Genomic DNA, 17,274 nt, shown 5'->3' with positions numbered 1-17,274 from the left:
GTTTGGAGGCCAGCGGAGCGAACGTTCAGGTTAAACACGCAGCGACCTCGCCGTCGTGTTTAACCTGAAATATGCATGCTGGCGTCTTCTGCTCCAGCAAAGCATCTGCTCATTACGCGGCGCAGTCATCAGCTGCTGCTGCTCCAGGATGAGGTCAGGCGCCTGCGGGCCGAGCCGCTACCTCCAACACGGCCGATCCGCCTGCTGCACCCAGACATGCATAATGCATGACTGCATAACGCGGCGCAGGGGGGTCAGGCAGGAAGCAGGAAGCAGAGACGCTTCTGGAAGCAGCTGCTTCCCTTCGTCTCAGCAGATCTGAACAAAGTCTGTCGAACTTTTCACTGAACAAGAACTGAGACTCATTCTGGCCCAGAGGCGTCACCAGAAATTATGAGGGCAGCACGAAATTAGCATTCATGCCTCGCCGACCGGACCGGACTTTGACTAGACAGACACACTAGAGTTGGATTAAATCAAACTGCAGCCTAAATTCCTGCTGTTTTCCAGTGAAAAAAGCTCCATAGATGTATTTCATTCTTTATTATTATTCTTATGTTTGGGTTGCCTGTCCGGCCCGTTTGCGGTTCTGGTTCTGGTTCCTGTTAATCAGCTGCAGGAGGAAAACAAACATCCTGAAATAAACCTGGATTCCCAGAGAAGCCTGGAGGATTTCTGGCGTAACATCCAGAGCCGGGTCGACTGGCGCCTGCAGCCAAATGTTCACTTAGTGAGAGGAGACCGCCGAGCCTTCATCACTCCTCTTCCTCGGCCCGCTGCCGCCGCACCACTTAGCGCAGCAGCAGCTTCTTCAGGCGGCTGACCCGCGTTACAACGGATGTCTGGAAAAAGTTCCGTATTTTGTGTTCCTCATGTCAGGAAGTGAAACGGATCTATGATATAGATCTATCACACACAGAGTGGAACCGCTCAGCCTTTTTTCTACAAGTTCTGATGATTCTGGAATGAAAACCCAGAATTCAGAACATTAGATCAATAAAAATGATCAGTTTGACAGAAATGATCATCGCTCTGCTCTCAGCTCTGGTCTGAATTCCTGCATCAATAGAACCAGAACCGGAACCAGCAGATGACCTGATACAACCCAGATCATCACTGACTGGACCTCCATCCAGGTTCTGGTTCTTCCAGTCTCTGATCTCCAGATGAAATGAAAACTTTACTTTCATCTGAAAACAGAACTCTGGACCGGTTCTGGTTCTGCTCGGCCCAAATGGCAGCCCAGGCTCTGGATCCAGCCTCAGTCCACTCCTGGAAAGCTTGAATGGATTCTGCTTCATATTAAGGCTGCTGTCGCTATACTGAACTTTTTCCTTCCACTCAACTTTCCATAAATATGCTTATATTCACAGGTTTTTTCAGCCATGAACCTTTGAGTGTTCCCTTCTCTTTCAGTTTCATTTCTATTTAATTTTTTATATATAACATTTCTGATTTACTGTCACATTTAAAAACTTTTTAATAATAAAATTATTTTTTTTACTAATAAAACAATAAGATTACAAATAAAATTTAATGTTAAATAATAGTGATAAAGTTAAATGAATGTTAGTCAGTAATAAACAAATATGAGTTCATGCTACAGTGTATAATGGGATAAACTGGAATTTGTTCTTATTCAGTATTTTTTGGATGAAATATTTGGTATTATTATTCCTGACCAAATTATTGCTAATTTTGTCAGGATCTGTCTTCCATAGAGTGGAGAGATCAGAAGGTAAATTTCTGCTGTTTCCTCATGATTTCCAGATAAACAGTTAAATGTTTCCTGGAGCTTCATCAGGTTTATTAGCAGGAATATTCCTGCATGTAATCCAGGTTAATCCAGATTCTCTGTGTTTCAGTGAACCGGGCTGCTGCCTGCAGCGAACCGCAGGTCAGATGTTTAACTCCTCTACGCTGATAAATGAACCGGTTGGTACCGGATCATTTGGATCCGCTCCGGGCTGATGAGACCCGCTCCGACAGCTCTGAACATGGGCAGAAAAAAAGCTTTAAATATTTATCAGAACAAGCTTTTAATAAACTGATGCTGGAGAGAAGCTGCAGCTAAGGAAGGTCCGGGTTCTGGACTCCAGATCCGCCGTCAGAACATCTGTAGTCGTTGCATAAACATCATAAAAGCTCAACGCTGTTCGGCTCTGGCTGGTTTCTTTCATCAGAGATGCGAGGAAACGGAGTTGGAGACGCCAACAGGCGGATTCCCGTCGCTAACGCCTGGCCTGCTAACGCCTGGCCTGCTAACCGGATGTTGCATCATGACGGGAGGAAGTGTTAGCTACTCGCCGGCTGGCTAAGCTAACAGCATTAATATGTTATTTAGCCTTACATAAGAAAAGTTGTATTCATTCATTTACAATTGTCACAGTTTCAAACTACAGTACATATTTATTTTGAAGTTAAATACTTTAGCAATCAAAATACTATCTATTTACTTGACGATTAAGTTAAGTACGTAGTTCAAAGCTAACTATTTAATTGGCAAGCTAAGTATCAAGTTTGAAGCTAAAGTTAATAAGCATACTGTTTAGTTGGAAGCTAACTACTTTGCTACCAAGTTATGTATTTAGTTTGAATCTAACATTTAGTTTGCAAACTAAATATTTAGTGAGAAGTTGAATATTTAATTAGCACACTAATTTATTTAGCTCTAAGCTAGCTAAACATTTAGTTAGCTCCGATATTTGGCTGATAATTTGCAAATTAACTTGCAGAAGTGGACTATCAAAATCAAAGCTGGGCATTGAGAACTAATATAAAAACTCCTGTTGATGAGACTGTATTCAATGCTAATGCTAAAGCTAAATATTTAGTTGTTGGACTAAGTGTTTATCTCCAGTATTTGGAGCCGTCTGCTCTGGTCTTCCTCCAGGTTTCTCTCCTCCATTTGGCTCAGACACTGAGGAAGACGGCGGCTGAGTAAAGATGGCGCCGAGCGTCTCTGAAATCTGCTGCTGCAGAATCTGTTCTGTCCTTCAGTCAGCAGAAGCTTCATGAGTTCATCCTCTGAGCCCTGAGATCCACTTCTTCCTCTCCCCTCCGGCGGCGCCGTGCCTCCCGCCCAGCTACGAGTGTTTCTGGCTCGTCCCTGATCCGGGCGCCGCTCCGGGCGACACGAAGCCAAAGCAGCGTCAAGAAGCGGCTGGAGGTTTCCTGAGACTGGTAACGGAGGATGGACGTTAAACAAGTCGTCATGGAAACCTGGAACAGCTGCTCAAGCCACTAAGAGCTATCAGAGCTGGGGAACTATAATCTGATTTCAACAGTTTGTATCTTTGCAGCTTTTGTTGGAATAAAACAAAAGGGAAAAACAAAATGAGAGATTTGGATTGTCAGAAAACGGTGTGGATTTGGATCCAGACTGTAATCCTGTTAGATCTGATCTCTGAATCCATCCATGACCCGTAAGCAGATTAACCCGAGCGCTGAGCCGACTTCCTGTCAGAGCCAAACAAAAACCAGCAGAAAACTTTTTTCCTGCTGGAGGATAAAAATAAAGTCATTATGCAGGATGACGGTGAAACCAGCTGAGATTCACTCAGAAGGTAAAACAGTGAGGAGGAGACAGAAGGAGCTGCGTTCAGGTTCAGGAGGAAACGTCATCATCAGTAACAGGAAGTGGAATAAACCAACATCACCACAACCATCGGCTACATTTCTACACCTGACACATTCGCAGATTAAACCCCATCAGCATTTCTAACTGTGGCTACAGAAGGCAGAACTTCAGTGGAACCAGCAGCAGTGTTACTGGGAACGTTGGGAGCAGCGCTGGACTTGGAGTCTAACTGCAGCTGGGAGGAAGGATCTGCCGTAACGCTGCTTTCTGCACGCAGGATGCAGCAGCCTGTCGCCAAGGCTACGCCTTTAACACAAATCCAATTTATCTGTAACCCAGTCCAGTTGTTTTGTCCAAACAGAACCAGACTGAATTCTGCCTGAATAAACAACACAGAAAAAAATTCATTTTAATTAAAAAAATTCAGATTGAGCATAAAGAGCTGCTGCGTAAACTCCAGCTAATAATTAATATCCAAACTTTAACATTTATTAACGGTTTTATTTTAATCAATTCTGCTAAAGGCTGATTGCTATTATCCTGAAAACTGATCAAATGTAAAATTGACCAAACTATAAATATAAACAGGAATTTATACTGCAAGAAAAATAATACATTAAAAGCTATTGATGCTGAATTTCAGTTTTTAATGACAAGATAATTAAAATGAGCTGATAATTTTCATTCTGATGTTTCTGATGGAAATCTTGAAATATAATCCATTTTATGGCTTCAGTAGAAAATGTTTATTTACATTTTATTTATTTATTGTTTCTGGTTATTGTCTTATTTTGGATATTTAAAATATCTAACGTTTCCAGAGTTCAGAGTTTTCTACAAAATCATTTTAGATTTCCAGAGATATTTATGATCAAAATGCCTTAAAGAAGCTCTGAAGACTTTATTATCGGTTATCGCAGGAGTTTCTGTTGGTTTGATGCTGTCGGCATTTTATTCTTTTCTCTCTGAGACGTTTTTAGTTTTAATCAAATTGGAAATGATTTTAAATCCACATTTAGAAACTTTGATCCTGAAAGACGATTCAGGATCAGAAACAGGAAGAAACGGATGGATGACTTCAGATAACCCACACTACACCTTCATCATCACCTTCATCATCATCACCTTCATCATCAACATCACCTTCATCATCTCACCTTCATCATCATCACCACCTTCATCATCAACATCACCTTCATCATCAACATCACCTTCATCATCTCACCTTCATCATCATCACCACCTTCATCATCAACATCACCTTCATCATCAACATCACCTTCATCATCTCACCTTCATCATCATCACCTTCATCATCAACATCACCTTCATCATCATCTTCATCACCATCATCATCATAAAAATCATCTTCATCACCTTCATCATCATAAAAATCATCATCATCTTCATCACCATGCGAGCTGACTCCATGAATAATCTCGGCTGGTTCCGATATTTCGCGGTTCTGTGGCGGATGATGAATGAAGTAACGAACCTCCACAGGTTGAGAGTAAAGACATCTGAAGGAAACACGAACTGGTTCTGAACGTTACCATGGTGATCCAATAGCAACACGGAACTTTCTGATGACAGAACATGAGAAGATTTCCCTCTGGAACCGGAACCAGAACCTCCAGGTCAGATTCACCTCCACCTGAACCTGTCTGGACCAGCAGTGGAGAACACCTGGAGCAGAACCCCTCCTGACCCCACCCGGACCTTTCCCGGCTGAACCCAGCGGCGGCTCTCCTCTCACCTGACCAGCAGCAGCAGCTTCCAGCCCAGCAGCGCGCGCCCCGCCGCTTCCCGCCGCCTCATGGCAGCCTCGTCCTGCGCGCGCTCCAGGTGAGCTCAGGCGGCGCGCGGGTCGCAGCTCGCGGACATCCCGCCGAGACTCCCGGAAGTTAAGCGGCGGAGCTGCTTCCCGTCAGCAGAGAGAAGCGGAGCCGCGGAGATGAAGCCGAGGAAGAGGAGGAGGAGGAGCGCCCAGATGGTCACTCTGCTGGCCCCGCCCCCTGCTCTGGTTGGCTGAACCGACGGGCGGCTCAGCCAATCACAGCTCGGCCGGACTGCCTCGCTCTAGCACGCAGGGTTCGGCCCATTTCTCACCAGATAAAGATTTAGTGGACTAACTATTTAGTCAGTAGTTTACTAACTAAATATACAGCTAATAGTTCAACACTTAGCTCCTGACTAAATCTGAATATTTACTTCGAAGCTAAATAAGCAGAAATATTTAGTAAGTCAACTATATGAAGTTAATTATGTAGCTTCAAGCTAAGTATTTATCATCTAAAGATTTAGTTTGCAGCTAAACTTAGATTTTTGCTTATGACTGTGATATTATTGATAAATGAATGATTAAATTTTGATGACTTTGAAAAATGAACAGATTTTTTCTTCCTCTATGACAGATTACATAACCTGAATTATTCAGACTGATCTCTTTGTTTCCTCTTCCAGGTGAAATTTGACTTTCTTCAGTTTTTATTCATCTTATTCATTTTACTGGTCGGTTTATTATTTCTACATCTCTATTCCTCTAAGTCGCCCCAGAAACGAAAGCGAAGCGGATATTTTCTCCCTGAACCAGCAGAACCTTCTCCTGTCTCTGACCCGGATAATCTGAGGAGAAACGTGTTCTGGTTCTGATGGTTTCAGGTTCAGCTGCAGCCGGTGACCTAAGGTGACCTTTCATTTCTCCTCTCTCTCTGGTTTATCCTGTTTGTTCTCCAGAAGTTGGGTCCAGTCTGGAGGTGCTGGTCAGACCCGTTGGGCCCCGGCGGATCATGTGACCTCCCTCAGAGGGAGCGCTGACCCGGTTGAGGCCGTCCTGCTGCTGACAGCGACACGTTTTCCCTCCCAGGCGCCGATCGGATCCTCCTCGGCCTGCAGGTACCCGTCGCCATGGTTACCCAGCTCCAATCAGGACGGCCGACGTTCAGGCCCGTCACGACAACAAACCTTACTGGACGGTAAATCGTCCCAGAAGTTATTATGATAGATTAAAATATTGTTGTTCTGAGATCATATGATGCTAATAATAAATAATAATAATAATAAAAACACATTTAATAAACTTTACATTCTAATCAACATTTATCAGCAGAAGATATTTAAAATAAATCAACAGAAACAACAAATAAAATAAATTATGAAGTTTCTGTAAACAAAATTATCTTTCAAAATAAAGTTCTAGTTGAGCCCAAAACACCAAACTGAAAACTTTTATCATCCAGTTTTTGGTAGAAAATGAGAAATTATTGATCTCATTTTAATTTATTATGTGATTAATTGATTTATTAATTTATTGATTAATGCAACAGGCCTGACTGACACAAAACCTTACCAAGTAATTTTGGTCTGATTTTCAGTCCAAATATGTTAAGAAAAAAATAACTTGGAAGAAACTTTTCAGCTGGAGTTTAAGTCAATAATAACTTAATGTTGATTAATAAGTTTTAGTTCCATCGGCAAATAATTTCACTTATTAAAAATGTCATATTTGAAACTAAATATTTAACTAGCAAGATAAATATTTAGCTAAAAAGCTGAATTATAAATATTCAGTTCAAAACTAAATATTTAGTTTTAGTTACAGATTAGAATTTAAATATAGTCACCTTCCTAAAATAATGGCCTAAATATTATTTTTTTTACGTTTTGCCAAAAGATGATTAAGCAAAAGAGAAAAAACAAGAAAAATCCTTTTGGTACAAAATGCTGTTAGTTCTAGTAAATTTATCTGCCGAAGGAACTGAAACGTTTTCATCAACATTAAGGAATAATTTACATAAAATAATGTCTTGCTGGAAAGTTGCTGTGTTTAGTTTTTCTTCTTTCAGGTGTGCTGAGCTGTTTGCACTGGTTAAATGACTTGGTAGTATTTAGTGTTTTTATTTTTAGAATACTTTATTTTGGATTTTTTAGTAATAACATCACAAGTATTAACTGACAGGACAAAATTGGTTCACAATAAAGCACAATTCAAGCAATGAGACATATTTAAAGAAAAATACATTTACAATAACATAACAGCCAAATGACAAGGACTGGATGGGGGGAGGGTAACCAATAAGGATGAAATAAAAATGTTTATGAATCAGAAATAGGTTGAGAGACAGATGGTATCAGATTCGCTCATAAATCCTGTCGAGTCCAATTTGATTACAGGAAGATCAATCAATCCAATGTGCTGGTAGATTTTCCATAAACCTTAAAAATGGCCGCCATATTTTATAAAAAGTCTTACTTCTATTCTGCATCCAGTAGGTTATTTTTTCTAGGGTCACACAGCTATTGATCTCACAAAGCCATATTTTAATTGGAAGGGGGGGGGGCGTCTGATTTTCATTTCTTAGCAACTGCCAGAAGAACTTCTGTAAGTTTCTTATCATAATTTGTTTTTAGATCGGAGTTTGTAAAGTTCCCCAATAAACAAATCTCCGGGTCTATTTTAATCGTGACGCCATGGACGTCTGATAACGTTTCGCTAACTCCCTTCCTAAAGCCCTGCAGGTTACAGCAATGCCAGGTGGCGCATCTAAAACAAAGAGGAGATATATTGGAGTTATATTTATGTAATTTTTGTGGGGAAACATATAATGAGATGATTTTACATCATGGCTGACTGACATGACACATTTCCTCAACGGGAGACATGGACGGTAACGTCCAACTTCCTTTCTGATTAGTTCTTATGAAGTCGCGAAGTTGAAGGTAGCCAAGGAAATCTTTATGTGACTATTTAAACTTCCCTTTTAACTGCTGTAGTGACATAAATACTTCCTTTTTGCAGCAGTGCTTCCATCGGCAAATTCTCTTCTCCTACCAGGATCTAAACTTACCAGACTGAGAAATTATTGGAAGCAGTCATTTCCCCATAATTTAGTTTTAGGAGAGTGTTTAGTGTTTTTGCAGTGTACCTGTTTCAGCGGTGATTCCAGGTGTTCCTCCGGTCGGAGCGACCCTCGACCCGCCGGTCCTGCTGTCGGGTCGGATCTGGTTCAGCCGGTGACCTCGGGGCATCAGAGGCGGTTGGTGTGTTTGTAGGTGCAGTTCGCATCGCCGCAGATCCTCCGTGGCCTTTTCAGTCTAAACCTGTCAGATCGCATCTTCCAGAGCCGCTAGCAAGGAGTTCCTCTGAGAGGCGATCATTTACACAACAACAAAACAGTCTGACCTGCAGGCAGAGCCGCAGACCCGGCTGCACAATTCAAGAGCTAGAAAGAAGCAGAAAGCACGGCTGGATGCGAGTCAAGACGACGTCCTTCCTGGAATCAGGCCTCCAGTCGGAGGGGGGAACGGAGGAGACGCTCGCTTCAGAGAAGACTCGGAGTTAAAGGTTCCTCCTCAGATCAGATCCTGGAGCTGCACGGCGACACGCTTCCCAGTCATTGTTTCAGCTCCACAAATATCGATGCAAAAGGACAAATTTTGCATCATCTGTAGGAGGAGAAGATGTTGATAGCAGCATCTGAAGCCTACATCTTAATTTCCAGGTTGCTTCCTTGCTGTACCCCGTTTCTGCCACTAGATGTCCTCAGTTACATCCACCTGTTCCTCATTAGCCCACCTGGCCACTCCTCCCAGTCTGGATCTGGATTCCCATTAATCGCTCCAGTTTCCTCCTGCAGGAATGTTGGACTTTGACCTCGTCGTTTAACGGAGGTCGCTTGTAAAGATACACTGTAAAAAATGAACCATAATATTTAGGGGTTCCTTTTTCAAATTCACATTTCCACCATGTTATTCATTCATTAATAAATATCACACTTTCAAACTAAATGTTTAATTTTACAAGCTAAATACTTAGCTTTGAGCTAGCTAAATATTTAATTTATATTTAGCTCAATATTTATATTTTGTGGGCTGCACAGTGGTGCAGTGGGTAGAGCTGGTGCCTTGCAGCAAGAAGGTCCTGGGTTCGATTCTGTCTGCATGGAGTCTGCATGTTCTTCCTGTGCCTGGTGGGTTCTCTCTGGTTCTCCAGTTTCCTCCCACAGTCCAGAAACATGACTGCCAGGTTGATAAGTCTCTCTAAATTCTCCCTAGGTGTGTGTGAGTGAGTCTGTGTCCTGTCTGTCTCTGCGTTGCCCTGTGACAGACTGGCGACCAGGTGACCTGTCCAGGTGACCTGTCCAGGTGACCCCGCCTCTCGCTGGACAGGCAGCAGCCCAGTAGGGACAGGGTGTTAGAAAATGGATGGATTCATATTTTGTGAACTAAGAGCTAAATACTTCATTTTGTTGCTAAATATTTACTAGCTCAATATTTTGATTGGAAAAAATTGTTAGCTTGCCAACTAAATATTTGTTTTGTAGATAAATATTCAGTTTGATAACTAAGTATATTTAATTTGGAGCTAAATGTTTTATTTGAGCTAAATATTTAGCTTGCTACTTAATTTAGCTGGAAACTGTTACATTTAGAAGTGAATCAATAACACAGTGAAAATACGGATTTGGAAAATGAGGCCGATGTTTTCCAGACTAAACAACCAAATTATTGCTGTGCAACTTTAGAAGCAGCACAACAGGCAGGCGTTTTAAATGTGTGTGTGTGTGTGTGTGTGTGTGTATGTGTGTGTGTGTGCGCGTGTGTGTGTGTGTGTGTGTGTGTGTGTGTGTGTGTGTGTGTGTGTGTGTGTGTGTGTGTGTGTTTCAGCAGGTGAGGATCATATTTCTGGAATGCCTCGTGGCCCAACCTTAATCCTGATCGGAGCAGGAAGCTCCTCAGACGTGTTTCTGCAATCTCCAGCAGCAGCGGTCTGGTCTGGTCTGGTCCGGTCCGGTCCGGTCCAGTTCCTGGTTCCTCCTCCATGGACTCTCACATCAAGACGGGGAAAGTTTACCTGAAGCCGCACAAACCCCACAAAGTGAGTCGATCTTTGCTTCTCTGCAGAAATCCAGCTTGTTTAGCTGTTAGCAGCTCGGTTTGTTCAGACCAGATCAAAATCTGAGGCAGGATCTGAAATCGTGATTTTGGCTGATATTCCTGCTGCTTTTAGTTTCTGGAGCTCAGCAGCTTGTTTGGCTTTTCTGAGAAGTTTAGAGGAAAGTTGAGGAATCCAAAGCAACAAGTTGAAACAGATCCTGGCAGAACATTCCTGCTGCGCTCCGACGCTGAGGAACCGGAGGAATAAAGGTCCAAATCCCAGCCGCTGTGTGTGTGTGTGTGTGTGTGTGTGTGTGTGTGTGTGTGTGCTCCTGACACAGATATGACCTGACCTGTGTTTACCTGCGTGTCTCTGAAACAGATCGTTCTGTCGGGAAGCGTTTCGTTCTGTCGCGTTTCTCTTCCAGCTGAACATCAAGCTGAAACTTTTCCCACCTCCATTGCCGTGACCTTTGACACTTTCTTCACTTCCTGTTTGTTTCAGAAATGGAAACCGGTCAGGCTGTCCCTGTTCGCGCCCAGCAACAGCAGCGTGGGCCGCCTGGAGATCGGGGACGGCGGAGGTAAGCTTCCTGTCGGGACGCGCTCCTCTGACTCCCTGTGGTTCAGCGAGAGCCATCAAGGAGTCATTATCTTACCCGGACCAATCAGCAGAGAGCTGATTGGTCCGCTGCTTCAGACCCCCATGAAGCGAAATAACCAGAAATCAGAGCAGAACGCTTCAACGTGACTCTGAAGTGTTTTTTCTCCTCAGCAGAGCAGCAGAAGACAAACGACTCAAACTGTGTTTATCAGATTCCTTCAGAGCTGAAGTTCTGTTAGCCATCGGTTCTGACCCGGTCGGTTCTGATTCTCATAAAGTCAGGCAGAGTTCCCCGTCCAGAAACCGTCTGCTCAATAACACCAACCTGAGCCTCTGGAGCTACGGTGGCCTGGAGGGACAAACACCAGAGAAAACCTGTTAGTTATAAAAGACGGGCGGGTGCTAGCACAACACCGGAGCGCCATCTCAGACCGGCAGGTTAAAGGTCAAAGGTCAGGACACTGAAACCGAGGTTCTGCTGGGTTCTACCGGGTTCGGACCACCAGGGTGACATTCTGCTGCAACGTGCTGCTGATCTGAGGTCAGATTTACTTCAGGACTTCAGCGAAGAACGGCTGAAGTTTCATTTCCTGCTCTACTTCCTGTTTTCCAGGAAGGAACTCTGGAACGTTTCGGATTCCAGGTTAAATCAGGACCTATGACTAATTTAAGGAGAAACGTTTGAAACTGAAAAGCAGACATGATGAAGGTCTGCTAAGAAACCCCACAGAGTGAGAAAGAGGAGCGTGATGAAGGTCTGACACGACGCGAGCGCCGGGAGATTGAAGAATCATGTCGTGTCAAAAAGGATCACGGAGTCAGAGCTGAGAGGTGGAGGCAGCGTGGTGCTGCGGGGGGAAGATGGTGGTCGGGTTACGTAACGCTGAGAGCGAAGAGCGTTTAGCATCATGGAGCGGAAAGTAGGACAGAGAGGAAGAGGAGCAGAGAGGAGGAAGAGGAGCAGGTTTCTGAGCGATGGCCTCATGATGAAGGTCTGAGTTGGAGAAACTGAAGGAAGAAAAATTCTGAAAAATAACAAAATTATTTAAAATCCAAAGGAAAAAAGTCAAAATGAAATTTTCTGAAAAAGCTTTGTAATAATCAGGTTTCATTAGAGCAGCAGCAGGATGGCGTCGCCCTCTGGTGGTCCGGCATGTCATTACATAATTTAATGTTTATTTTATCTCAGACGTTTTAGTCGATCCGTTTCAGGTTATAAATGTTTATTCTGTCGCTTTGCTGTTTTTCACTGAACCTCGTATGAAGCTCTGATCATGATGGGAATAATTTGTTGGGAATAACGTGGAGCTGCTGGCCAGGAGACGAATTAACCTTAACGTTCATCAGTTCATTCACGCAGAGAAGAGGTAATCATGCTAACAGTGGAGCTAATGGTACATGTAGCGTTTTGCTAACATTTAGCAAACTTAGCTTCCCCTAAATTCATTTTCTGAATGAATTCTAAAGTGCTAATTTACTCAGCTGTAGTGTAGATTTAGTAAATAGAAATTTAGTAAGTTTAGTAAAAGTGACCAGTTCTGCGTCTGTGCTGCAGGGGGCGCTGACCTGCGGAAGAAGGTGAAGGTGGTGCGCCTGTCGGAGCTGATCTCCGTCCTGAGGCTTCCTCCCAACGCCGAGGCCTGCCACCTGGTCGGTCCCCCGGCCCGGTCCGTCAGTTTCCCTGGTTCTGGTCGGCCCGGTCGGACCCTAACCGCTGCTCTCTGTCTGCAGGACAACATGTCCACGTTTTGTGTGGAGACCGAAGACAGGACCCTGGTGTTCGCCGCTCCCAAAGACGACTGCCTGGAGTGGGTGGACAAGCTGCGTCACAGCAGCTTCCAGGTACCACAACCGCAGACCAGAACCAACAGAACCCAGAGAACCAACAGAACCGGCTTTATGTGGCTCTGGAGGTTCAGGTCAGAGGTCAACCTGAGCTCTATTTTCCAGCTGGAAGAACTGAAGCTGTCTCTAGATCTATAACTCTAGATCTGTAGCTCTAGATCTGTAGCTCTAGATAGTTCGTCTTAGGCGCAAACAACTCCAGTTTGTTTCTGTTCAGCTGGAGAACGTTTTGGCTCATCCACACACTGATTTGTTCTCAACATCCGGTCAGTGATTGGATGGGGTCAAAGGTCACCTGGTGGCATCGTAATGTAGAGCTGTGTATCATCTGTGTCGTCATGGAAACTGATCTTATTTCCTGTTATAACCTGAGCCAGTGGGAGCTTTTAGATATTGAATCAGAGGATCCTAGGATGGAGCCTTGGGGAACCCCACAGGGAACGTCTGTCTCTTATCAAACCTTCACTTCCTGGTTTGTTTTCCCAGTGTTATTTCCACTCAGGTGATTGTGTCTCCCTTTCATTTGATTTTTGGGAAAGTTTGAGAAAGTCCAAAATCTTTCTGCGTCTGTTTTACAGAGGGAGAAAAGTTCTGGATCCAGTCAGGTCCACATGGAGGAGAACCAGATTTATGCCTCAGCAGACGAAGGTGAACCACCAGCATTATATTCAATTATACATACAAAATTAACTTTAAATGCTTAATTCAGGTTATGTCCACAACTGAGAGATAGCAGCTGGGGGTCCTGTGGTGGCGCAGTGGAAAAGCACAACCTGCATATTGAGGCCTCAGGCCTGGTGCAGGTGGTCGCAGGTTCGACTCCCGGCCTGGCAACATTTGCTGCATGTCTTCCCCTCCCATTACACTGTTTCCTGTCAAACTACTTTCAAATAAAGGCCACTAGAGCCTACAAAACCTTAAAAAAAAGAAAGATAGCAGCTATTGAGCACCAATTTAATTTTGATATCATCATTCATATGTTCTACAAAGCCGTTGGACATTATATGTGCATCGTATTTATTTTGTTCCTTTGTTTCTTGTTAAAGTTATTGGGGGAAAATGGAAAATAAACAGTCTTCATGCACTTCAAAATAAGAGCATGAATTTAAACCTCCAACTAATTGAACAATTCTTTACATTCAATAACCAAAACTTCAACACAGGCGTCAAACTTTATTCAAATGAAAGTTTACAAACCAGCCGAGTAAATTACACTTTAAAATTTATCTGAAAAAATGTATTTAAGTGTGCTAAACGTTTTCAAAGTTAGCAAAAATGCTAAAGTTAGCTTCACTTTTATTTCTTAGTGGATTAATGAAAGTACTGACTGTCAGAACCCATAAATTTGTAAGAGAAATTAACTTTATTCCAAAGCTTTTGTTCTTTCTGTTCATCAAAGAGGCTCCACCTCTTGGCCACTGACCGCTGGAAATAGGCCCCGCCCACTCCCTGTGTTTGGTTAATATGAACTTCCTCCTCTCTTTTCCAGCCCCTCAGTTCTGGGTGGTGGTTCAGAAGAACGATGCAGCGACGCGATGTGGCCTGCAGGGGTCGTACTGGCTGCAGTTGGAACAACAGTCGCTGCTGCTGAGAGACACGAAGACGAAGGTGATGGAGTGGCCCTACGAACTACTGAGGCGATACGGCCATGATAAGGTAGGGAGACGGTTCTGATGGTTGACCCGGGTTGGAGGGTTGACCTGAGCTTGGGGTTTGACCTGGGTAGAGGGGGTTTACTGGCGCTCATCGCTCTGTTTTCATGCCAGGTGTCCTTCACCGTTGAAGCAGGTCGGCGCTGTGAATCCGGTCCTGGAACCTTCTGCTTTGAGACTCAGCAGGCTGACAAGATCTTCAACCTGATCCAGAGTAACATCAAGCGAAACGCTCTAGCTGCTGCTTCTGGATCCCAGAGCCAAGACACGGAGAAAGTACTTGTCACCAACATTCAACCTCATTCCCCTCTACCCAAAATCCCTGACCTGACCAACATGGCTGACATCCTGGAGAACAAGCTGAGGATGCAGGACCGGAGATCCCCGGTGTTTGACAATATGGCAAAGGGTCTGGATGAGGTTGGTGCGTCAGATGGTTCTCCTGCTCCGATCACCTTGATGCCGCTTCCATCGATTCCTACGCTGGACGGTACCTCTAGAGACAAAATCAAGAGCCAATCCGACGCCATATATGCTGATCCAAATGTCTGCGGCCCGTCTATTGTGGTACCCAAACTAGCCATCGCTCAGTACATCGACCCGGCGAAGGTCCTTCCTCTGAAGCCACCGTTCTCACTGGACCCTGGCGCTGCTCTTCCCACCGCCTCAGACTCAAAACCCGACACGAAAGCCAGCGTTCCAGACTCAGTTTACTCAGAGGTTTACGACAAAATCAGCCCAGACAAGAACAAGCAACCCGTTCTACAGAACGCAACAAAAACGTCCGATGAACCCATTTACTCTGAGCCCGTCTCCAGAAAAGAGTCAGACTGCCAGAAGCCTGAACCCAAACCCGACCCGTTCGCACACCTCTACGCTCAGGTCTGCAAAGCACCAACGTCAAGTAGGAACTCGGCGCCTGTCACCATGACAACGACTTCCTCAGCCACGACAGCTTCTTCGACGTCCATAGAGGAACCTCTGGACGATGTCATCTATGAGAACCTGGGCATCATTTAAATCACCTGGTTCCACCAAACCTGAAATCTGAAACTCCAGACTTTTTCAGTTTTTCTGTTTTCTTGGCTTTAAGTAAATAAACCAGATTTATTCTGCTGTGATATGAATATGTGACCGTCTCACCTGCATTGGATCATTTTTAACACATTAAATATTTTCATTTTAACAGCAGTTATTACTTTAGTTTATTCTGATTACAGCATATTGCTTTGGTTTTGTGAATACATGCTCATTAGCCACGTTCCCAATTAGGCCTGTTTCTGTCTACTGGCCTCACAAAGCATAATTTCAATAGTTGCTAACGCTACGCATAGCTGTAATTAATACAGGTTGGAAGCCAGCATGGACCGGAGACGTTTCTCTCCACCTGAACGTTTGTCAGATCTCTTACTTGGAAAATTTGTTTCCGTTTCTTCTTTAGCGCATTAGCGGAGCGTAAAAACTTTTTTGTGAAATTGAGGACATTATTTTGAATTTTAGTTTCATCAGCCTTTATGCGATGCTTCAAAATGTACATAAAAAATTGATGGAAACATGGCTGGTTTATTGTTCATTATTTCAGGTTTCTTTATATTAAACAGACATGATCCAGATGAAGGTCCAAATAAATTCTGGGTTCCTAATTTCAAAATGTCATGTTCTTTTCTCAGACCTGAAAACTTTACCAGATTTGAGAAAAACAATTTCTGAGGTAGAAGAAATGGAGAAACGGTTCAGTGTCCCTCCATCTTGTTTCTGCTCTGACTGTGTTGTTCATTCAGCAAATAGCATTTTTTAAGAGTCTGTTTGTTCCAGCTAACAATCAATTACTAAATTAGTTAGCGGTTATTTAAATAATCAATCGATCCGATTAATCATTTCAGGCCGAGTCTGTTTTGGTTGGAGCTGTTTCATTCATTAAGTTCTGTTAAAACTTAATTCATACAAAATATAGTAACAACTTCCAGTAAATTAATGTGGTTCAAGTTAATTTATTTGCATGGAAACACATTAAAGGTAAACTTGTATTTTGTTCCACTTGCCACATTGTTGTAATTGGGCGAATTACCTATTAACTAAAAAGTGGCTGTTTGTGATTTGCAGAAACTCATAATTACTTCTAAAAATGTTTATCTTTGTTATATTTTTCACCATGGAGGTCGCCATTTTTCAGCTGCTGGCAGCTCTTTTAGATGCTAACGCAGCTAATGCTACTGTGAAAACACGGAAGACCGGACCCTGAAGAGCTGTTACCGGACCGGACACAGAGCAGTACTAACCGGACCGCACAGTGACCAGGTGAGTCTCATTCATTGTTTCATTATAAACCTGAAGGCAGCAGCAGCTACGGCCAACTCTTCCTCTTTCTCCGTTTGCTCTTCATCTTCATCACCTCTTGTGATTTCTACATTTCCGTGGATTTTGACTCTTTGGTTTAAATTAAAAAGTATTTAAAAAGAGGATCATTTAATGCTAGCTTTGGACAAAACGTTTGGCTCTTTTCCTCTTTAATCTTGCCCGGGATTGACGAGTGACGCTCTCCATGGGCGACGTGCAGCGACCGCGTGCTGCTAAAACGAAACAACAACGAAGCGTGTTGACGTCACAGATCACAGAGTTTAATCTCATACAAAGCAGTGAACAACAAAGCTGCAGAGGAACAGAGATATGCATTTTTCTCATAAAAATAAAGACACACAAGGGGGAAGACAGACAGA

The 17,274-nt window shown here is 43.4% G+C and overlaps 2 protein-coding genes across 7 annotated transcripts in view; one reads left to right on the top strand and one right to left on the bottom strand.

The window, feature by feature from the left end:
* The window catches only part of glra3 (glycine receptor alpha 3), a 32,147-nt gene extending 21,771 nt beyond the window's left edge, over nt 1-10,376 (bottom strand). For 2 of the 6 annotated variants that reach the window (XM_023334039.1, XM_023334041.1), the window contains exons 1-2: nt 10,287-10,376; nt 8,506-9,268 (exon numbers count right to left, since the gene is read on the bottom strand). Coding sequence is in view for 1 of the 6 variants with exons in the window: in XM_023334038.1 (XP_023189806.1) it covers nt 5,337-5,398 (62 nt within the window). In the remaining 5 variants the exon portion in view is untranslated. Of the gene's footprint in view, nt 1-5,336; nt 6,124-8,505; nt 9,269-10,286 lie in introns of those variants that run through there. The other 4 variants (XM_023334044.1, XM_023334045.1, XM_023334040.1 and 1 more) reach the window with 3 other exon arrangements.
* LOC111608642 (docking protein 1-like) lies at nt 10,268-15,743 on the top strand. Its single transcript, XM_023334037.1, has 7 exons — nt 10,268-10,457; nt 10,962-11,040; nt 12,616-12,710; nt 12,792-12,902; nt 13,484-13,553; nt 14,395-14,561; nt 14,672-15,743. Exons 1-7 carry the CDS (start codon nt 10,401-10,403, stop codon nt 15,575-15,577), a joined length of 1,485 nt encoding a protein of 494 aa, XP_023189805.1. The 5' UTR covers nt 10,268-10,400; the 3' UTR covers nt 15,578-15,743.
* The last annotated feature ends 1,531 nt before the right edge of the window (nt 15,744-17,274 follow it).

This window comes from Xiphophorus maculatus, chromosome 5 (assembly GCF_002775205.1).
Source record: "Xiphophorus maculatus strain JP 163 A chromosome 5, X_maculatus-5.0-male, whole genome shotgun sequence".
In the NCBI taxonomy this organism is placed as follows: Eukaryota; Metazoa; Chordata; class Actinopteri; order Cyprinodontiformes; family Poeciliidae; genus Xiphophorus; species Xiphophorus maculatus.
The sequence above is the reverse complement of the archived record's forward strand: the minus strand, read 5'-3'. Positions and strand labels throughout refer to the sequence as shown.